This window comes from Pan paniscus, chromosome 1 (assembly GCF_029289425.2).
Source record: "Pan paniscus chromosome 1, NHGRI_mPanPan1-v2.0_pri, whole genome shotgun sequence".
Taxonomy (NCBI): Eukaryota; Metazoa; Chordata; class Mammalia; order Primates; family Hominidae; genus Pan; species Pan paniscus.
The window spans coordinates 221,339,444-221,363,765 of NC_073249.2; the positions used below are offsets into that span (position 1 = coordinate 221,339,444).

The following is a 24,322-nucleotide window of genomic DNA, read 5'->3' on the forward strand; positions in this document are numbered from 1 at the left end:
GAATGAATGAATTACAAGTTTAAATGTTATACTTTGGATGGTTTGAGCATTCTAATGACTCAGGTATAAATAGAAAATAATTTTTTAAATGTCAGAACTCTCATTTTCTTAATCCCCTACACACACACACTGACCTTCACTTTCAAAGAAACTAGAATTGTGTGTGTGCCAAATTAATTATACTAACAATGCCTTTAAAAAGCTAATATTTTTTAAAAAGCAAATACTTCCATAACATGTGTTGTAATTTACAAGTGGTATCATAAAATAGCTCTTCTTTTGCTGGGATTTATTCCAGTCCATTCATCATAAAGATTTCTGTGTGAGGGGTGACTCTGTAAGCAAAACACCATTTAGCGGGAAGAAAAACCTCAAAACAAATTACAAGAAAGCCATTAATGTTCTTTTAATTTCTTGCTTAATTTCCACTTCTTGGTATCCATACACTTCCTCATCAGATGGAAACATTTTAATTAGAATAAAGAGAGTTTAAGAAAATGTATGTAATGAGTAAGCTTTCATTATTACTAAAAGGCATTAACTGAGCTTTCTGTCATGTGAATACAATGGTGCGGGAAGGAGAATACTTTGTGTAAAAGATAGGAAAGCAACACAGTTAATGATAAACCAGAGTCTCTACATGCTCCTAGGAGATTTCCAAAGGTGGGATACTGACATGCTCTAGACTGCTTAGACTGCGCATTCCCAGGATTTTAGCACTACAAAATGAACAAGTAATTATTCCTTCAACACATAAGGCATCCAAGAACACAGGGTTCACAAATACTTCCTCAAAATGGGCTCGCTTCCTAACAGTGGGGTTTGTAGGATTTTTGAGGGTAATTTTTGAGAAGAATTCTTTGGTTAATTATGATACTGCAGGCAACAAACTAAAGGGAAACTGAAGTAAGCTTAAACCTGATAAAGGTACAGAATTGGGGCATCCATTAACCTCCTCCTTGGAGGCTTTCATGAGAGGCTCACATGATTAAGATGAAAAGTAACATGTATGCTGCTGAGACGCTCCTGTTTACTCTTTGAAAATATTTTACTTTTTCCTGGCCTACGAGGCTAAAAAATACCTGATATTATCAATTTTTATTCATCTTTAAAAACACATTGTGTGGATCAAAGCCAAACAAAATTGTGTGTGTGTGTGTGTGTGTGTGTGTGTGTGTGTGTGTGTGTGTGTCTAGAGAATAAGCTGAATTCTCTGCATGGTAAAAGGCTGCTAGGTTCAGCCACTGAAGCACATGACCTCTACCAACTGCCATGGTGTCCCCTCCTTCCTCTTCAGCCTTGCTCCCCTCAGAAGGAGTGAGAAGTGGTTTTAGATCTACACGGCCAATCCTTCATGAACCATGGCCTCCTTGTTCCTTTAAACACTTCCCCTGTGATAATCCTGGACTACACTCCATGGCCATCCCATGAGCTGTCCAGTAAGGCAGCCACTGAGCACCTGAAATGTGTCTACTCCAAATTAGAAGGTAATGGAAATATAAGATATATACCAATTTCAAAGACTTCATACCAAAATAAGTAACATCTCAATTTTTATACTTACTACATGGTCATGTAATGTAGACTTACTGGATAAATTAAAATATATTACAATATATTATTAAAATTAGTTTCCTTTATTTTTACCTATTAAAAATATGGTTACTAGAACATTAAAAATTACACGTGACTCACTGACACTGCTACTGTACAGCAGAGCCCCTGACCTTGATGTAACCAAAACTGACCCCTCCATGATACCGATTTCAAGCCCTCTATCTACTCTTCGACTATCCCAACTCCAACAACTCCTCGATCCTACTCCTTGAATCCACTGACCCCATGACCTCTTACTGACCTTCAGCTCCTTCATGCCTCCTGGCTCCTTGCCTGGCTTAGACCACATGGTCTATCCTCAATCCTCACATCGATTCTTCTCCGCAATGCTCAACTCCCTTATGCCTCCTCCCTCCACTGTACTCACCTGGCAAAATCCTAATCCCAGGTTAAATCCAACTCCCTGCCCTCTCCTGCCCTCTCCTGCCCTACACTTAGGCTGCCGAAAGCAGAATTCCTTCGGAGCACCAGCTCAGCTCCCTATCCAGCCATTTTTGCTTGAACCACCTGGAACTGGGCTTTTATTCTCACCATTTCACTCATACAGCTCTTATCAAAGTCACCAACGATCGCCCCGCTACCAAGCCCACAGTGAAACCCGTCTGTTTCTTGCTCCAGCTTTAGCAGCATCTGACATAGATATCACTCTGCTTTGAAACATGAGCTTCCTTGTCCGGGCGCGGTGGCTCACACCTGTAATCCCAGCATTTTGGGAGGCCAAGGCATGTGGATCACTTGAAGTCAGGGGATCGAGACCAGCCTGGCCAACCCAGCAAAACCCCATCTCTACTAAAAATAAAAAAATTGGCCAGGCATGGTGGCACACACCTGTAATCCCAGCTTGGGAGCCGGAGGCAAGAGAATCACTTGAACCCGGGAAGTGGAAATGGCAGTGAGCTGAGACCAGAGGGACATTCTGTCTCAAAAAAGCAAAGCAAAGCAAAGAGAAACATGCACTTCCAGGACACCCCCGTCTCCTGTCTTCCTTCTCTGATTGCTTCTCATTCTCCTTTGCCTCCCTTCTACCCGCTTCCCCTTAACATTGGGTGTCCCAGGGCTCCATGTCTGGACTTCTCTATTGTATACACTCCCTAAAAAATTTCATCCAGTCCTACGGCTTTTAGAACCCCCTATATGCTGAAATCACTCAAAATCTAGCTCCAGCCTCAGCCTCTCCTTGAAGTTACAAACTCAAACATACGACTGCCTATTGAACATCTCCACCTGATCTTACAGTCAACAGGTGCAAAACACAACCTACATTCTCTTCACCCCTCCTCCCCAACCTGCTGTTCTCAGTCTTCCTGATCTCAGTAAAGAAGAATAGCATTCTTCCAGTTACTCAGTGCAAAAACACGGTCATCATCCCTGACTCTTCCTATATTAATACAGTCTATCAGCTCTTCCTTTCAAACATAACCCATATATGACCATTTCTTCCTGCTCTGTCCAAGCCACCATCAGTTCTTGCAACAGTCTCCTCACTGGTCTCCCTACTTCTATCCCAAACCAGGGATCAACAACTCTTTTCTGTAAAGGGCCAAACAGTATAGATCTTTCAGCCTCTACAGGCCATTTGCTCCCTGTTACAACTACTTAGCTTGGCTGTTGCAGCTCAAAAGCGGCCTCAGATAATACACACAAGACTGTGGCTCTGTTTCAATAGAACTGGAACTGGACACTGAAATTTGAATTTCATATAATTTTCATGTGAAATAAAATACTGATTTTTTTTCAACCACTTAAAAACATACAAAGCATTCTTAGCTTGCTAGCTATATAGAAACAGGCAGTGGGCCAGAACCTGCCATGGGCTGTGGTCTGCTGGCCCTGCCCTGGAAGATTCTCTGCACTACATTCAGAGTGATTATTTTATTTTATTTTACTTTTATTTTTTTGAGACAGAGTCTCACACTGTCTCCCAGGCTGGAGTGCAGTGGTGCGATCTCCACTCACTGCAACCTCTGCCTCCCAGATTCAAGCAATTCTCCTGCCTCAGCCTCCCGTATAGCTGAGATTACAGGCAACCGCCACCATGCCCAGCTAATTTTTTGTATTTTTAGTAGTGACGGGGTTTCATTATGTTGGCCAGGCTGGTCTTGAACTCCTGACCTCAAGATCCGCCCGCACTGGCCTCCCGAAGTGCTGGGGTTACAGACGTGAGCCATCATGCCCAGAATGCCCAGAATGATCCTTTCTGTCATGTCTTTTTCCTGCTCAAAAATCCTCAGGTGGGTTTCCTTCTCTTTCGGCAAAACCAAAAGACCGTGCCAAGCCCTGCGGGGCCGCACAGGACACTACTTCCTGGCTCCTCCCCTCCCGTGCCCCTTCCCACGCTCTGCACAGCAACACAGGCCTCCTTGTCATTCTCCTGGCTTCTCTCTCGCCATTGCCAAATCTATCTCTGTCTATCTCAGCGCCTTTGCTTTTGCAGTTCCCTCTGCTTGGAATACTCACTCTAGACACCTACGTGGTCACGGTGTTGCTTCCTTCAAGTGGTCACAGTGTTGCTTCCTTCAATTCACCTCATGAGAGATAACCACTCAGTCACACTAGAATAGCACGCACAAACAGACATGCAAGAACCCTCTCACTGTGTACCTTGCTGCACTGTTCACCACACTATCACTGACATTTCTTTACTTCTTTAGAAATAAACAGATTGGGCAGTTTTTTAAAAGAGAAACAAAATACCACAGTGATTAAGGGCACGAAATCTGGAGTCCAATGACCTGGACAGGAATGCAACAGCACCACTTACTAGCTATGTGACGCTGAGCAAGTTAATTCAACTTCTCTGTATCTCGGTTTCCTTGTCTATGAAATGGGGATAATGACAGCACCTACTTCCTCAGTATTCTGAAGAGTGAGTTAATAAATGTAATTGGCATATATAAGCACGCAATTACTGTTATTTATTTTTGTTTATTGTTTATTATTATTCCTCTCCCCCAACCAGAAAATAAGCTCTTCGAGGGGAATAACATGGTTTTGTTTATTGCTTCATTCTAGATACACCTAGGACAGTGCCTAGTACTCGGTATTCAATAAGTATTTATTGAACAAACAAATATTTGAATTTAAGTCACTCTGGGGTGGGCAGAACACTCCACTCCCCTCCCATGATCATACAGATATCAGACAGAGCAAAAGCTTCCTTAAAATCTGTTAGAGGCCGGACATAATGGCTCAGGCCTGTAATCCGAGCACTCTGGGAGGCCAAGGCGGGCGGATCACTTGAGCTCCAGAGCTTGAGACCAGCCTGGGCAATACAGTGAAACCCTGTCTCTACAAAAACACAAAAAGTTAGCTGGGCATGGTGGCATGCCGCTGTGGTCCCAGTTACTCAGGAGGCTGAGGTGGGAGGACTGCTTGAGCCCTGGAGGTGGAGGTTGCCATGAGCTAAGACCATGTTACTGCACTCCAGCCTAGGCAACAGAGTGAAACCCTGTCTCAAAAAAAAAAAACAAAAAAAAAAAACACTTTTAGAGGCTGGGCATGGTGGCTCATGCCTGTAACCCCACACGTTGGGAGGTTGAGACAGGAGGATCATTTGAGGCCAACAGCTCAAGACCAACCTGGACACATAGCGAAACCCTGTCTATACAAGAAAAACAAAAAAGTTAGCTGGGCGTGGTGGTATGCACCTCTGGTCCCAGCTACTCCAGAGGCAAGCCTAGGCATTTGAGGTCACAGTGATGATCATCGTGCCACTGAACTCCAGGCTGGACAACAGAATAAAACCCTGTCTCTATTAAATTAAAAATAAATATAAAAAATAAATAAAATTTTTAAAAAAACCCTACTAGAGAAAGAGAAATAAAAAGCCTACCATTCCAGGTGGGTTTGCTGATGCTTCTCTATTTCCTACCCTGAAGCGAGGCATAATGCCGTTCTGAGTAACAAGTGGTTTCACTTTATAAGAAACCTCCCACAGGGCCAGGCATGGTGGCTTATACCTGTAATCCCATCACTTTGGGAGGCCAAGGCAGGAGGAACACTTGAGCCCAGGAGTTCGAGATCAGCCTGGGCAACAGAGACTCCATCTCTACAAAGCCAAAAAAAAAAAAAAAAAAAATTAGGCGCAGCAGCAAAGGTAGTCCCAGCTACTCGGGAGGTTGAGGCAGGAGGCCTGCTTGGGCCTAGGAGTTCAAGGTTGCAGCAAGCCATGATTATGCCACTGCACTCCAGTGGGCGGGTTCTTCATCTGGGTGACAGAGCAAGAACCTTGTCTCAAAAAAAAAGAAAAAAGGAAAAGAAGCCTTTATAATCTAAACCTGTGTTGTATACTCAAAGGTTACATGTTCAGGTCTTGAACCAAATTAGAGAAGAAATAGATTTCATAGTCCGGTTCAAATTCCACATGTAAAATGCCAACCTAATACCTAGTAGCACAAATCTGATCTTACAGTATTTTCTAAACACAACCACAAATGGCTGTTTACTCAGAGCAGCTAAGATTTAATTGACTTCTGAAACCAAAGGACATATCATCAAATACCTGAAGTCTTCCCCAAGCCAGAAAGTGATGGACACATTTCTGTCTACCAGCCAAGACACAGGCTTCACTCACAGCACATCACAGGGTCTTGTGGGTTTGGTATGTCTCCTTACACTTACACACACACATTTCTCCTAGGATGACTGAGTTTTATAGATGGTATTAAGATAAAATACTTCCAGGCTCTACATTTGATGACATATTCTTTAATGTGAAGATCCTTATATTTATCCCAGTATAACATGGACTCTTTTTCAAGCGGAAGCTCTACTTCCTTTAAAAGAAGTGCAGGGATGGTAAGGTAATTCACTGTTCAGCAAAGTAGAAATTACTCTCCTAGCCCCTAAACTAAAACTCTTCGCTGTGATAAAAGAAATGAACATCTTCAGTACTGGTTCTACCAAGTAGAAAATGAATTAGTGAGATGTAGGTGGTAAAAACATACTTGTATCAACTAGTATGTAATCCTGTTGCACAGCTGCCTATCTGCACTGAATGCCTGAAAATGACATGTGTGACAAAGTGAAGGGTTTTGAGGAGGGGTAAGAAACTGGGGGTTATGGAATGGGTGAAGCCCAAGCGGTCATGGTGAACTGCCATGGACTTTACCATCTGCCCACGTCCCTTACTGATCCAGCTTCCTGCTGATGGCAACGGAACTAGAACAAATCGCTGGGGATCCTTGGGGGAGCGGTTCCTGGAAAAGTGCTAAGATATGAGAGAAGTCGTCTTCTGTCACTCTTTGTGGGTGTTTTTGTTTTTTGTTTTCAAATTCTGCACTCAATTGACCATTAAGGTCACTGTGACATGGCTGAGAGGATCTGCATGAGGCAGGCAGGTACAAGTCACTTCTCAATTCTGTACTGCTATACAGTGGCAATGCCTGAAAAATCAGAACGATAGCCCTCTAATTTAATACTGTATTTAGCTGATGATCCTAAATAACACCTTGTCAGCTTTTGTGATCTAGCACAAAACCACACGTCCTGTGATCTATGAGCTGGGCTGTGGTAATGCCCTTGACTTGAGGCTTAAAAGCTTTGGTTGGGACATAACTTTGATGTATTGTCTTTCATTTCAAACTGCAATGATTATCCTTGAATCTGGCATCACAGAGTGCTACCAAAATTAGATTATGGTTAGTTTATAAGACAACCTATTCCCTTTGGTGTACCACCATGAATGTTGCTACTCTCAGCTTTGCATGTTTGCAAGATCGAAAAGCCACGGCTGTTTGGTTTACAGGATGCAGGATAAGAACCATCTGCCTGGTCTGGTGTTTCTTTAATTAAAACTTTAATTACAGATATATCTCTGCACAGATACGTGCAGTCTATCAGCTCCTGTTCCTAATTACCTGTGCTAATGAGAAATGAAAAGACAGTTAATGTTTGCTGAGTATCTACTATGTGCAAGGACCTATGTATGGTCAGATGCTCCAAGGTGAACTAGAGCAGGTAAAGTAGATCCCAGGTCAAACCTTGGTAGTTTCCCCTACCAGTCCTTTTCCCACCATTATAAAAGAGTGACAAAAGTCATTCTGGTTTCTCCTTTGGAAATACGAAAGGCTTAGAGGTATAAAGTACTCAAAAGGATCCACACAGAAGAGAGAAAAGGGGCTGGATATCCAAACCTGAATAATTGAAGTTCTGTGGCCAGCGTATGTGATAGTCTGTCATATGGAATATTTGCGACCCCACCTGAAGATGTGTGCGGAAAGTGGAAAATCTAGTCTAATTCTAGGATTCTGAGGAGCATCACACAGCATGATGGTAACCACGGCCACAGTTTCCCAGGGAAACAATCACCACAAATGAGAACAAATGGGAGATGTTTTCTGTTATTTCCTGATCGTGCAGCAATAGCGTTGCCGACTTTTCCTTCATTAACTCCCTTTCTACCTAGGGCAGATCTTCATTGAGGAATGACAAAAAATCCTTCCACACCTTCACCATGTGTTTCTCAGTGTCCTCAAAAGCCTCAAGCAGGGTTAAACACCATCAGGATGGACACCTAAAGCAGCCCACTTGGTGGTGCCAAGGCCAAAAGGACAGGGTCTAGGGCACAACCAAAGCTTCCCAACTTTCACAGTGAGGAAGTCTGCCACTTGCCCTCAAAACTGCCCTAACCTTCTATCATTTGTTTCCATGGGAGGGGGAGCGCAGAAGGATGATTACTTTGACTGTTTCTCCAACATGTCTAGAGGCAGGCAGTTAATCGCAGCAGCTATGCGGTCACATTGCCTCTGCTCTCCGCCATCCCAACTCTCACTCAGCTAAGGACACAGAGGAGAAGGAGGCAAGTCCTGGCCTGGAGGCGGGCACCGAAGAAGCACCTTTCTCTCTCAGGAGTGGGTTCCTCACCACCAAAAATGAAGGGTCCAACCCAGATGATCTCAGACCTTCCAGCTCTAAAAACTACGCAGCAGATATGCTAAAAGCCTGATATAAGTGCTCCCCTGAATGGTCCAAATCCATCTTATTGCCCAACATTCTGTACTATTCAGTGATTGAAGCCTGCCATTTCTCGATCTATCTAAATCTATGAGGCTAAATTACCTAAGATCTTCAAGATAAACCACCTAAGTTAGGACAGACAATCACAAACAAAATCTGACGATTTTCAAGCTAATGACGGGCAGTACCTACTTCTTTGAAAGACAGATACTAAGACAAATTAAGAAATGTTCATTTGGCCAGGCGCAGCAGCTCACCACTGTAATCCCAGCACTCTAGGAGGCCGAGGCGGGTGGATCACCTGAGGTCAGGAGTTCGAGACCAGCCTAGCCAACATAGTGAAATCCTGTCTGTACTAAAAATACAAAAATTAGTTGGGCATGGTGGCACACGCCTGTAATCCCAGCTACTTTGGAGGCTGAGGCAGGAGAATCGGTAGAACCCAGAAGGCGGAGGTTTGCAGTGAGCTAAGATCACACCACTGCACTCCAGCCTGGGCGACAAGAGCAAAACTCCGTCTCAAAAAAAAATAATTAATTAATTAAAAAATAAAGAAACATTCATTTGCACATCAACTCTGTGGTAGGCACCTGAAGGATTTCAGGGACCTCACAGTCTGATGACAGATACATTGTAAACATACGCCAGATGGTGGAAGAAAGAGAAAACAAGGAAAGAGGGAACTATGAAGGAGAAGAAAAGAAGGGAACGATAAACCCATAAAAGAGAGGAAGAGAAAAAAAAATGAAAGAACAAGAAAGCAAGCAGGGCCCTCTACTTCATTTCACTCTAACTAAATTCAAACCTGGCTTCTGTGGTGATCAAGTGCTCACTCATGGAAGATGGTATTCTACAGGGTGGATGCCAGGAACTTTTCCTACAGAAACAGTACTAACAATTGTTGGCTGAACAACTAAACTGGCCCATAAAACTCATTTTACCTTACAATGGAGTCAACTACAGAATTAACAGCATTGGCCCACACTCCAGAAGCACAGATCCATATGTGCACAATGTAAGGACCTATTTGTTTTCTTGTTTACAAAATAAACTTCCTGTATTTCTGAACCTATCCATCTCTCTAGAACAAGAGTCTTGGGATGGGGCAAGTGTTTCTTAAAAAGTGAATTATTTTAAAAGCTGTACAGAGGATTCTGGATGTGCAGCCAGGATTAAGGAAGCCATTGGTAATAAGAGTCCCTAAAAGTGACACATGTATGACACAGCCCTCCATGGGGGGCAGGAAGAGGGGCGGTTGTTGAAGCCAGCTAGGGGCCTTCAGAAGTTAGGGGCGCTGTTGCATTAAAAGGTCTGGGCCAGGCACAGTGGCTCACACCGATAATCCCAGCACATCGGGAGGCCAAAGTGGACAAATCACGAGGTCAGGAAAGTTCGAGACCAGCCTGGCCAACATGGTGAAACCTCGTTTCTACTAAAAATACAAAAAATTAGCTAGGTGTGGTCGCGGGTGCCTGTAATCCCAGCTACTCAGGAGGCTGAGGCAGGAGAATCGCTTGAACCCAGGAGGCAGAGGTTGCAGTGAGCTGAGATCGCGCCACTGCACTCAGCCTGGGTGACAGTGCGAGACTCCATCTCAAAAAACAAAAACAAAAAAAGGTCTGATGGCTGAAGGATGATAATGCGTACAGCTGAGGTCCCTGCAACTAAAAGGGCAAAACCGTTTCTTAGGAGTGGCTCAGCCAGGTTTGCAGCTCAATGCAAGGCAGCAGTGCTGTGATATGAATGGCACTTGGATTTAAGTGCCTGTCTGGCAGTTTACTGAGGGTGTGAGCCTGGGTGAATTTATTTAACCTATCTGGGCATCAGCATTCTCATGTGCAAAATGGGGTGAACATACCACCCACCTTGTAGGTAAATGTGGATGATTAAAATGCAAGGAAAGCCCTGGGATGAATATGTAACAGGCATTCTTACACACTCAGGAAAGGCAGTGATGTCCCTTCCACCTCACTCAAGAGGACAACGAAGCCTCCCGCAGCTGGGTGAAAACCTTGAAACAGTTCAACACTTCTGACTCCTTCAAAGCTACCTAGACACCTTACCAAGCGTAAAAGGGAACGAGAAAGGCTAAGCAGGTAAAAGGTGGGTCTGTCCCTCAGGTTTCCTTCCTTGTCCCTCCATAGCCAAAAACAGTTAAAAGAACCTATCAACAAAGGGTTATGGAGCTCTTTGTGATCTAAACTTTTCTTCCTAAGGGATTAAAAACCCAGATTTAACTTTACGCACCTGAACTTGCATCTGTTTTAGAGGAGCTTAATTACCATAAACTATTCGGTTCCTCTCTCTAAACATATAAGGGTCTCTAAGTCAGTGTTAGAAGACTGCTGGGGAATGGTTTCGAATCTGATTTTCTGTAAGGTGCGAGACCCCCTGCTGGGGTTTTCTGGGTGTGACGATCAGCCACACTACATGGCAGGCACTGCTCTAAGTACTTTGTGGACATGTGCTCAGCTAAAACTCACCAGGATCCTTTAGTGGGTACTATTATCATCCCCAATTTAAAGAGGGGGAAACTCAGGCACAGAGAGGTTGGGTGATTTGCTGTGGTCAGACCACTTGCAAGAGGTCGAGGTGGGATTCGAACCAAGGCAGCCTGGCTCCAGAGCCCATGGTCCTGGCCTTTCACCACGGGGTTCACTACCACTGCCTCTCAGCACACCGGTTATGCCTGCCAACGGCACAGCCATAGGATGAGGTTCAGTTTCAACAGCACCTTTCTTCTGAGTTCCCAGTGTGTCTGTCATACAGTTTCATTTATCCTCCCAACAACCCTAAAAAGCAAGTGGGAGACACACAGTGTCTACATTTCACAGAGGATAAAACAGAAGTAGCATCGATGAAATGTCTTACAACTCCTATATTTTAAGTCAAACAGCTAATTTCACTGTTTTTACACCAAAATGAAAGTCTTCTGAAGTCTTTCTGTTGGAGTATTTCAGTTTTGTGTGACTACCTCAACAGATATCAATAACATATCCAGAGACTTTGCTAGTCCAAAGCAGGTTATCTGACTCTCAAATGAAGGTTTTTCTCAATGAATCACATTTACAAAAACATCCATTGGCTTACAGTCTACTAAATGTCCTAAATGCTAACCAAATAAACAATGCTCATTGGAAATAAGCCATAAATGTGTCCATGTACTAGCTCTCTTAGAAAAATGAGGTTATCTTAAAATGTATTAAGCAGAAAACTTTAAAGAAAATCTAACTGATCTAATCGTAAAATAAGAGAATTAAAAACTTTTCTCGTCTTAACCTATTAATTTCTCTTCAGCTGCTACTGGACTTACAAATAAAGTACTGTCTACCTCAAAGGCAGATGGGAGACCCAGGGGAGCCGATTCCAACAGCAGGGAGCTGTGACTCTCCTGGGGACCATCAACCAGCTCATCCCTCAGGGGTCAGCCGGTTTGGGGCTGCTTGAGCAAGAGGAATGGAGGCAACAAGCAGTCATGGCCCCCCACATGGCTTCCATGTACCATCCACTGAGCCAGATGCCATTCCTTTAGTGCTAGAAGGACATGGCATCAAAGGAACAAATAAAGGACATACTTAAGGCAAAAAAGTCTTTGGGGATCTGGTAAACATGCCAGCACAACTGTGAAAAGCATTATTTAAAAAAAAAAAAAAAAAAATCACCTTAAAATTCAAGGTTTAGCAAAAAAGTTGCTCCTGACTACTGGGACATTATAAATCACAGGGGCTTTATAATCATAGGATGGTTTACCTATTTGTATTTCTCAGCTCTGATATTTTGCAATTCTGTGAAAAGAAAACATACCCAACAGGCCAAAGGCAGCTTTTCAGGCATCCAAGTATACTAGGCAAGAACAAGCTCGTGAGCCTGAACAAAACTGTTCGTGAGAGTTCCAATCGCCAGTGAACAGCTAACCACGACTAATTTTAATTTGTGGTTCTAATGAATGACATAAACTTTTATAGGTATCAACAAAGCTCAAAGAGGACTTAAATCCATTTCAGTACTCATTTAGCAGCTTCAGCTGTGTGCAATTAAAACATCAGCATTAAATGTTAGAGAATAAAATAATGAGACACTTAAAAAGTAATCTGTGCTTCAGTGGGCCATGCTGAGAGAATTCACATGTTTTTTTTAAGGACATGATTTCTAAGGAGTATCTTGCCAGTTCAAAGAACTGACTCAAGTTTGCTTTCTGTCTTTTGGTTTTGGTTTGTTTTGCTTTAGATTAAGAATTTTCTGAAAAGAGAAATACAATAAAAATGCATTGTTTGAAAAACAGTCATGAAATTGCATATGGCAGACATCAATCTGGTATTGAGACTACCAGGGCTGGCTGACCAGGTTTTGGCAGAGACAAAAGTACATTTTTTGGTCATGTTAAATTGCTTGTTCTTAACTTATGCCTAAAATTAAAGAAATAAAATATTAAAAGAGTGGGGAAAGGTGAATTTGGGTAATGAGGCAACTTTGTATTTTTCTACTCCTTAAATGAAATTAAAATTAAAAGTCTAAGCTTTTTCTCCCCAAAATACTTCAGAATACAAAATATAATCTGAAGATGTATAATGTGGCAGCTAAGACTAATAAATTCAAGTTGCTACTATTTCTGAAAGAAAGATAAGTTACTCTGCAGAGGAAGGGGTATGTGGTGATGGTGATGGTGAGGGTGTATGTGTGAGAAGGTGAGGGGCAATGGTTTGGGTGGTTTGGGAGTAGAGAAGAGGTATGGGTGTCCTGGGTGTGTGTAAGTTATACGTAAATATCAAGTTAATTCAGCTTCTGCAAAACATGAATAAAAAAGGAAATATACTGTATGGGGAAATGCACTCATTAAACTTAAATTTTAAAAGGATGAAAACACAGATTACACTTTATTTTAAAACTGAAATGAATTTTAATACAGAAAATGAAGACAGCATTTTGCAAATTTATCACTCAAAGGGGTATCTCTATTTGAGGAAATCAGCGTGTTACACTTTGAAAGATGAAATGTTACAGCTTGTACACCAAAATTAAAAAATGAAATTAAATTAAAAAATGAAATGGTTACCAAGGTAATGCAGGTCAGGGGATCAAAGGTGAAGGGTCACACATTATTAAAAAGAAATCCAAAAGGACGGCTGCATCATGATCTCTGCAAAACAAAGGAGCTCCAGTAAGTAAAACTAGTATCTCTGAGAATTTAAAATCAAGCTCTTGAAAAGATTCCACTGTAACTGAACCCCATCATTCCTGATGTCGTGTAGAGCCATTTTTATTTACATACAAAACCACACTTTCATTACCTGTTACCAACAATTTTTTTTTAATTTAACCATTCAATCATTAAAACCTAAAATATCTTCAACTGAAAGTGACCAAAAGTGCTGATATTTCAATTTGACCCCATAACCTGTTTTCTGGAAATGACAGTGTTTGATAAGTTGCCAACATATCAGAAATCTAATGTGGTCACAGCATGGTGAGTTTTTCCTCTCCTCAAGGAATGAGTTCCAAAATTGAGTTTTTGCAAATTTGTTTCATTTGAAGTAGCTGCATAAAATTTCCATTATTGGAACATTTAGTATAACAATGTTCTAGAAGACAGCAATAAAGTGATACATGATAAAATAAACCATGTAACTATATCTATTAAGATGTGGTCTCACATTCAACTTTCACTGCACAGGGGAAAAAAAGACATTTTAAGCAAAATAACTTGCTAGTTCTACTGGAATTACACAGAATTAATAGGGGCTTGACACGAGGAATATCTACAAGGGTTTTTTGTTTTGTTTTTCCTGTATCTGACAGGCTTCATTTCATCAATAAGTGTTATTATTTACTCACTTTCCCCATTAACAAACTAAAGCAGTTTATGTTTTTTAAAAGGATAGACCTATGGTTTTGTTTTGAAACATGAAGCTACCACCCAAATCATGACAAACTTTGCAGTAATGGTAAGCACTATAATTAATGGTTATACTAAATAATTTCAGTATTCATTTCACTAGTATATAAAATGAACAGTATCATAACATAATCATCTTTAGTGTCTCCTGTCTAAAAATTAAGCTTTAGCAGGCTATATGCTCCCTGGTTTAGGGATCCAAATTCCTTAGTGCTTACTAGACAGCAGATTCTACAAAGCAGTGTAAATAATGGCCTGCCATACAGAAGAGTAAATGGCAGGAGCATAACCAGGAAAAAGAACTTAGTTACCATTCTTTTTACAAGAGTCCCCACTTGCCATTTCTTCTTACATTCTCCTACTTCAGTTGTAGCCCACAATAAATTTAACATTTGAGTTAACCTTGTTAAAATTAAATTCCAAAAACACTTAGATATTAAAATATAGACAACTTCCAAAAGGATTTTATTAAAAGAAACAGAATATTCTTTCTAGAGGCTTACGGCAATCAATAAATAAACAAACTCTATAAATGCCAGATGTTTGTTCCTGTGATTAGGTTTTGTTAAAATAACTTGCAGAGCTCATGCACTCGGTCCGAGTGTTAGTGCCCTAAAGCCATGTTTCAAAAAACACAATTTTTTTTTTTTAAGTTGCATAGCTACTGAAAAGTAAACTTGCATTTCATTTCTCTGGAATGCTCATCTCACATAAAGTCTGTCACATATGTGTTTGTTGCTCGGAGGCATGCAAGTAATTTTGAACACTGCAGAAGGAATCAATACCCCATCAAAACAATGCATATGTTGTTTTAGTAGCATCATTATTTAGACCATTTCAGCATGTTTGTAACAAAGAACAAGAAGCGAGTAGTGTAACACTAGTCAAGTTCTGTTTCCCAAAAATATTTTGCATTAAAAAGGGGAAAAAGTAAACCGGTTCAAATCAATTATCTCTATGTACCTCCTTCATTACTAAAACATGTATGTATTAAATAACAATCTCTTCTTGACATCAAGATGATGCAGTACTCACAGATGCTTTTTTAAAGTCTTCTAAATCATCTTGAAAATTCACCAACTCACACACTAAAAAATGTTAGCCCAAATCTTCTATCAGCTTAATCTCTGCCAAAAGTTTCAGACACCAGACTACCTGAACATGACGTCCAGTCAGGAATCGCTCTGAGTGCCTGAATGTTACAACCAACCAAATTCCCACGTGGGAATGAAATTAATCGCCTCACCTAAATACTTAGTGGTTCTGACAAAATGGCTCCAAATGAAATGGTCCCAATAATAACATTTTAGGTGATTTCAAAAAAATCTGCAAAGGATTTTAGCTAATGTTTTCTATGTGAGTTTGCTATTTAGGGAGGGGAAGGTAAAGGCTACTAGGAGTTTACTATGTCCCTCACAGTCAAGGAACCTGGAGTATAATTTAATAAGTAAAAAGAAGGCTAGAAGCCATCCAAGGGGCAATGCAACCCTAGGGAGTAACTAATTCCACTTAAATTATGACAACAAAGAGCTGATTCTGAGTCCGGTCTGTTTGCTGAGGCAAGTATATAAGCCACACACATTTTCCCACAGAAATAATGCTGTAAAGAGGAATTAGACTTGACAACTGTCGATTTAACCTGAACTATTTGAGGTTATTGGGCCTGAGTAGCTTCTCTCCCCATCAAGGGCTGGCCTAAGTCTTAACTTTGGATACAAAGCCCTCTCTTCAGAACCTCCTGTCTTCCTGCCCCACTCCCAGGCGCCAGCAGCAGTGCTTCAGGATCCAAGATTATCCATCTTCCTCTCTCTTCCAGAAGCCTCCCTTTCTTCAATAAGGCACAGTCAGCTCATGACTATGAATGGACTGAATTAATACACACCAGTGCATGAACAGACTGAGCCTGAGGGGTTTTCATTCACCCCAAACAAATCCCCAACTGGCAGAACTACCAGGTATTTTTAAATCAAAGAGTACAGAAAGCTAGTCTAGCTCAAGGAAGACTTTTTACATTACAGCTTGTCTCTTTGTAACTAGTAAGTGAATTAGACAGGAAATACTCAAAAACCCTAACCAACCCCCAAAACCTTGCATAGGATACAAGCTATCCTTAATCTAAAACTGGAAATCTACTCTACACTGCCCTATCTGTGAGTTACATGGAGGCTGAAAGAAGAAACACACCAAGTTTCACTTTCACAAGTCCATCAAGTCATCAGTGTTACAGCAAAGAATATTCTTCTAGGGAAATTATCACCCATATTAAGCTCTAACTACCTGGACAACATTTTATAGGGATACCTTTTCCAACAAACTCAATTTGTATTCTATGTTAAAAATCTTCCCCCCACCCTCCCTGCCCCACACCAAGGAGTAGTACTTTAAGCACAGGGAATTGGTTCACTTCTCAACTAAACAGACAAAGAACAAAGAATGTCATTTCTAGTAAGGTTAAATCATGACAGAAATGCCGCCATTTTCACCTCAGGCATATTACTTTCAAAACAAAATACATGGAAGAACTGTATGAAAAACAAAGAGCCAAGAAAATGCAGAGTCATAGAAGCTAAAAGGAGACAGCTGAAGAAACCCATTAAAATAAAACCCTATACAGTCGTTTTTCAACCCTATACAGTCGTTTTTTGTTTTGTTTTGTTTTTAAAAAAAAAAAAAAAAAAAGAGTCTTGCTCTGTCACCCAGGCTAGAGTGCAGTAGCAAGATCTTGGCTCACTGCTGCCTCCGCCTCCCAGGTAAAACTTTACACATTCTACTAACTCTTTACAAGATCGCTGTTAACTCAACATTATATAACGCTTTCTGCAGCAGAAACTAACCTCAGCAAGTATATTCAACAATTAAAAAGAACTACCCAGGCCAGGCACGCTTCTGTGGCTCACGCCTATAATCCCACCACTTTGGAAAGCAAAGGCAGGAGGATCACTTGAGCCCAGAAGTTTGAGACCAGCCGGGCAATATAGGGAGATCCCATCTCCACAAAAAATTAACATTAGCTTGGTGTGGTGGTACATGCCTGCAGTCCCAGCTACTTAGGAGGCTGAGGCAGAAGGAACACAAGCCCAGGAGGTGGAGGCAGCAGTGAGCTGAGACTGTGCCACTCGCTGCATTCCAGCCTGGGTGACAGAGCAAGACCCAGTCTCTGGGGGAGGGAAAAAAAAGAAAAAAAAAGAGGTGATTACAATGAGAGCAAAGTTTATTATTTTTAATCTATAAATATAAATAAATCAATCACCAGCATGCCATTCAACAACAAAAAAAATGCACTTGAGCTATGTATACACTACAGTTAGTGGGGATTACATTTTTATTACCATTTCATGTTAGAATTCATGTTAGTCTTTCTAGCATGATAAAAATGCCATCTATTGAAAAACCAAAGAAAAGCGCAGCCTTTGGCTTTCATGTCTGTAGCTCACCCGCAAGTGGCCGGCAGGTGCTGTCCTCCCTTTCTCTCCCTCTCCTGCCAGCAGGCACCATCTCCACCTCTATTCCAGCCTTTCCGAAAATATATTTCCTGTCAAACTCTTCCAAGATGGTCTGTTCAGAGAATCTGTTTCTCAAAACTTTCTATAAATATTACAGCAACCTATACCTACAATCATATTATTTCCACAATACTCCTCAAAAAGAAAAAAAAAGCGAAAACTACAAGTTAAATATCTTTCTACCTAGTATTTTATCCTCAATAATGTAACTTTTTTTTTCTCTAAAAACATCAAAGCTTTCACAAAAGGAGGAGAAGGGTGGGCAGAAGGAATCGCAAAAGGCACCAGGAAACTTTGGAGAGTGATAACATGCTCACTATCATAGTATGGTAATGGTTGTGCGGTGTATACAGATGCACACTTGCAAAATGTACAAGACAATGCACAACTTAGTATGCCAATTATACCCCAACAAAGCTGCTTAAGAATGGTGGGTGGGGAGCCTGAGACAAGAATGCTGCCCTCTCCGCGTGCTTTAGGCACACAGCCATGCTGTGGCCATCCACACAAAGGAAGCTGAGAGATCATGGAGCAGCACACGGGAGCCGCCATCCCTGAGCTGCTTGTCTTCTTGTTACATGAGACAATAAAAGAATCCTCAATGTTTATGAATATAGAAATACATAATAAACACATAAATGCTACATATTTAAAACCCTTAGTATTGATTACTAATTTTCAAATTAGCCACAAACCTGAAATTACCATATTTTCCAAAGCAAAAGTCCGGGCACAGTCTGACATAGTTTCGCTAAAAAGAGACTATCTGAAATCAGCTTTAGATAGACTCCTATTTTTGCAACTGACATGCTAATCCACAAAATATGCTTAAATTTTTTTCTTCCCATTGGCCTGCTGCATTGCACCAACTCTATCATAGTCTAGACCCACTCATTTCTCGTGCTACCCCACTACCCACTAGGGAAAAATGATCATAAAATACAAATCAAATTCCTCCCAAACACAAATATTATAAAAAATAAAACAACAGGGAGACAAATTCACCGACTGTTGATTTTATTTCCACATTACTTGTTTTTAAACTTACTAGCCAGGCATACCAGGGTTCACTTTCATCGTTCCACTGGCTTCCTGTAAGGCAGTCTGGATCATCAAGGAGCTGACATTTCCCATTCCCTCTATTCACTGATTCTCAAACTTCAGAATGAAAAAGAATCCACTATCTAAATAACATCACTTGCAAAAGTGTTTTCTAAGTCCTACCCCTAAGAGATTATAATGTAGGGTACCAAAGAAGTGGTTAAGGAATTTACATTTTTGATAAATCCTCCAGGTGAGACTGATTACAAGTTCACAATTCTCACTTTAAGATAAATACTGCCCAGATGGGTCTAACTTCAAACTTCATCCTCCAGTCCCAACATATACACTCTCTACTCAACACAGGCACCAAGTCACAGATGTCAAAGCTGCTAAAATGTAAATTAAGAAACAAATTCAAGTTGATAACAGCTTAAGGTAATCGTCCCTCTAAAGACTATTACATTTTTTTTAAATGCCAAGATACCTAAAAAGTCTTTACAACTTTAAAGAATAAAGCCACACTGGAAAATGGGGTAGCTACACAGAATGTAAGGAGTCCTTTCTGGGCTTTAAAATCACGCCGTCCTTGAACCTGGGTTCAGGTTATAGCTCTCCCACTTACTACTTCTGTGCCTTGGACAAAGTATTTAATTTTTCAACTAAGGTCTCACTTTCTTCATTTACAACATGAGAACAGTAACATCCCTACCTCACAGAGTTGCTGTGAGAATAAACAAAAATAATTAATGTAACTACTTAGGCTAGTACTCAGGACCTCAAAGGCAAAAACCATTAGTTCTGTGATTACTATGATTACACTGATCCTCTTACATTCCTTTTCTTAGCTGATTCTTTCTGCAACTTACAAGGGAGACAATGCTGCCCACATTTTTGCAGACAGGTAGAGGTTAAGCTCAAGAGTGCAGATCTTAAAAATGGTAGAGCCAGAATTCAAACTAAATCTGCCCAAATCTATCCTAACCACAACTGGAAATGCTGAAGGATCTATAAGTTTCTCCCTCTCCCTCAACAGGCTCACTCACAAGCCCTCATAACCCCACACTCTGCACTAGGCCTGGCACACCCAGGTTCCCAGTAACTGTCTGGTGAATGAGAGAATGAATGAATGGGTCCTCAGGAGTGGCAGAGGCTGAACACACTTTCTAGATCCACTACTGTACCCCCCACAGCACCTTATGTGACACATTTAAAAGAATACATGTGGGGTTTAAATCAATGGACTACAAAAAATAAATTCAAGTACTTTTTTGCATACTGGCATGCTAAAAATGAGGAGTGTTTTCCATTCAAAAGATAAAATCCACCCATTCAGGCTGGACACGGTGGCTCACACCTGTAATTCTAGCACTTCGGGAGGCCAAGGAGGGAGGACTGCTTGAGCCCAGAAGTTTCAGACCAGCCTGGGCCACATAGTGAGACCCCATTTCTATTAAAAATGTTTTAATTTTTAAAAAATTTCACCCGGTCAACAAATACTTATCAAGCATCCACTCTGGCACAGGCTCAGTACAGGTAACAGGGACACACAGTGACATGCCGAGGCACGTCTCAGCCTTGTCCACCCCAGCACTGAGGAACAATTCCGACATAGAACAAGTAACTCCCAGCATCAGGGATACAGTGGGGCATGCTCCAGAAACACCCAGCAAGAGTGCCCCATGGACCCTGCAAGTGGATGGGAAATGTCCCCTGAAGAAACAACATGTAAATGGCATGTAAGCTGGGGTCCCAAGGGAACCAAGGTGGAGGGCGACCATCATTCTAAGCAGAGGCAACGACATGTCTAAGGGAGCTGAGAGTGTTGAAGGGACTCAGGCAAGAAACCGGTGGCTGGAACAGAGGACAAGGCGAGAGGGGCTTGGCAGGAGATGAGAGAGGTGACAGAGACGAGCTTAAGCAGGCCTGGCAGGCTGTGTCTAGAAGGTGGGGTGGTATCTCAAGTACAACAAGAAGCCGCTCAAAGGCTTGGGAACAAGAGTACCACTGACCAACTGGCATTTGAAAAGGACCACATTGGCATCTGGGTGGAGACTGGGATGGAGAAGGCAAGGGCACAAGCAGGGCATGAGTCAGAAGATCGCTCAATACCGTCTGCGCACAGGCAATTGTGGCTTGGACTGCAGCAGTGGCTGCAAAGAGTGACTTGGACAGAATGGAAATTTATTTGGGAAAAAGAACCAGCAGGAATTGTTTTGGATTCAAAACAGATATAAAGAAGAGGAAAGTGTCAAAAATGTCAGTAATTTTACAGTGAAGAAATCTAATAAACACTACCTCAGCCAGGTGATCAAGGTTAATATCATCAGTAGTAAATCATGTTGAGAGCAGGTACCCTTGATATGATGTGATGAGAATGGTACTTTGCCGCTGTGGTCTTCCTTCCCCAAAACCCATTATCCAAGTCTAATCATGAGAAAAACAGTAGACAAATCCAAATTGAAGAACACTGTATAAAATACTTAGTCTGTCAAGGTCAACAAAAACAAGAAGAAATCTAACAAACTGTCAGTCTAATGGAGCCTAAGAAGATACATGACAACTAGATGTAATGTGGCATCCTGAATGGGATTCTGAAAAAGAAAAAGACATTAGGGGAAAATTAAGGAAATCTGAATGAAGTGTAGAGTTCAGTGTAAATAATGTGTTGGTACTGGTTCACTGGTGTGAAACATGTACCACAGTAATGTTAGCAGGGGAAACAGGTGTGGAGTGCACAGGAACTCTCCTTAATATTCTTCAGACATTTCTGTAACTCTGAAACTATCCTAAATTAAAAAGTTTACCTTAAAACTGATCCCTGAAATTTGACTTGATCGCCTGGGAGGCTCAAGTACCCTTCACTGAGAACACGGAAGGGGACATGGGAGGAAAATCATGAAGCTCTATCTCAGACATGAGGCTGGAGCACCCATCAGACACTCAGCAGAGACAGCAGGGAGGCAGCTCTGGAGTGGGGCTCAGCAAAGAGCTCTGACCTCATGAAACAAACCTAGGAGCCATCAGCAGATTGGATCTCTGTAAGCAGATGGGGGTCACCTAGAATAAGAAGGAATATAGAGAAGGGCCTGAACTCACAGGGGTTGGGGAGGGAATGGGGAGATGGTGGTCAAAGGGTATAAACTTTTGGTTATAAGATGAATATTTTCTGGGGCTGTAATGTACAGCACGGTGACTATAGCTAATAATACTGTATTGTTTATTTGAAATTTGCTAAGCAAATTAATAAGCAGATCTTAAGTGTCCTCACTCCTCTCCTCCACCATACACACACAGTAACACCGTATAGTGAGGGATGTGCTGGTTGATTGTGCTAATCATTAAACAATGTATACACACATCAAATTATATTGTATACTTTGAACATATACACCTTTTACTTGTCAATTATACCTCAACAAAGCTGGGGGAAAGTTTATCATTTCCTTCAGAAACAAATTAGTGTAATTCTGATGATTTATATTCTTGTCACCTTTTTTCCCGAAGAAAATAGTTATCTTTTTTGGGTAAAAGATGAGACTATTTGATTAAGCCTTTTTGACTCTCTTCTTTCCAAAACAAGGGAAAAGAAAAGAGCCTCACTCTAATTGCTGAGAAATACCCACATTTAATGGTCACAGACAGAAGGCCCAGGGTCAAGCTCTGGGGAAATTCCACCTTTAAATGATGCGAGAGGAGGGTCACAAAGGAAATCTCCTAAGTGGGAGAGAAACAGGGGGCATGCACCATCCCAAGAGCCAAGGGAAGATGGCACAGCCAAAGTGGGTGAGTATGTCTGAAAAATCATTAAAAAGGAAAAATGTTCCTTCTACTTAATAGTGATCTAAGAAAGAAGGTTTGGCGGAATAATGGAAGCTAAATTCAAATTGGAATAGTTAAAAAATGAAAGAAAAAAAACAAAACTCTTTCAAGAAGTCTGGCTCTCAGATTTTACACCTATGTTCATGGCATTATTCAAAATACCCAAAGGCTGAAACAACCCACGCACCCATGGATGGATGAACAAATCAACAAAATGTGGTGTGCACATAACGAATTCAGCCTTTAAAGGGCAGGAAAGGCTAACACATGCTACAACATGGACGAACCTTGATGATATAAGGCTAAATGAAATAGACCAGTCACAAAAAAAGACAAATACTAGGCTGGGCGCGGTGGCTCACGCCTGCAATCCTAGCACTTTGGGAGGCCGAGGCAGGTGGAACACCTGAAGTCAGGAGTTTGAGACCAGCCTGGCCAACCATGGCCAACATGGTGAAATCCTGTCTCTACTAAAAATATAAAAAGTAGCCAGGCATTGTGGCAGAAGCCTGTAATCCCAGCTACTCAGGAGGCTGAGGCAGGAGAATCGCTTGAACCCGGGAGGCAGGGGTTGCAGTGAGCCAAGATTGCACCACTGCACTCCAGCCTGGGTGACAGAGTAAGACTCCATCTCAAAAAAAAAAAAAGACAAATACTACATGACTTCACTTTATGAGGTACTTAGAATAGTCAAATTCATACAGACAGTAAAAGGGTGGTTGCCGGGGGCGAGGGGTAGGGAGAATGGGGAGTTACTGTTGACTGGGTACAGAGTTTCGGTTTTACAAGATGAGAAGAGTTCCGGAGATGGATGGTGCTGATGGTTGCACAGCAATGTGAATGTTTAAATGGTTAAGACAACAAATTTTATATATGTATATTTTACCACAATTAAAAATTTTTTAAAGCAGTTTGGCCAATCCATATCAAGCTACAATGACGTGCCATGAGAAAATTTTAAAGTTGAAGAACATTAGCCTACAGCAGCACTTCCTAAACACTTCCCTACTGACATGCAGTTCAATGTAAATGGGTTACACATGCCTTGTGAGGGGAACTAAGCCACGCTAACCCCTGACCAGTGGTTTCTGACCTCAAGGATACTCATTCATTCTCCAGTACGTCCTACAAATATTCTTATTTTTAATGTGTTCTAAGATGTGAGAAGTCATGGCTGAAGAAGTATGGGTTAGAGATCATTTCAATTCCATCTCAGTGACAAGAAAAGTTGCTTTAGTTTTCGTTAACCTACAACTTCTGCTGCCAAAGGACAAAAAAGATGATGTGATCTTACTGAAACCAGTAACAGAGATGTTAGACAAATGAATCTCTACTGTAAAGTCACACTCCACGGCCAGGCACAGTGGCTCATGCCTGTAATCCCAGAACTTTGGGAGGCCAAGGCGGGCGGATCGCTTGAGGTCAGGAGTTCAAGAACAGCCTGGACAACGAGGTGAAACCCCATCTCTACCAACAACACAAAAATTAG

At 41.5% G+C, this 24,322-nt stretch overlaps 1 protein-coding gene across 22 annotated transcripts in view; it reads right to left on the reverse strand.

Annotated features, from left to right (window-relative positions):
- Positions 1–24,322, reverse strand: part of CAMTA1 (calmodulin binding transcription activator 1) — a 982,737-nt gene that overhangs the window by 882,890 nt on the left and 75,525 nt on the right. For 3 of the 22 annotated variants that reach the window (XR_004670222.3, XR_008622217.1, XR_010109310.1), the window contains exon 4: positions 13,628–13,711. The exons of 17 other annotated variants lie outside the window; for them this stretch is intronic. Coding sequence is in view for 1 of the 5 variants with exons in the window: in XM_034954573.3 (XP_034810464.1) it covers positions 13,703–13,711 (9 nt within the window). In the remaining 4 variants the exon portion in view is untranslated. Of the gene's footprint in view, positions 1–16; positions 11,367–13,429; positions 13,712–24,322 lie in introns of those variants that run through there. 2 more of the 22 variants (XR_008622216.2, XM_034954573.3) reach the window with 2 other exon arrangements.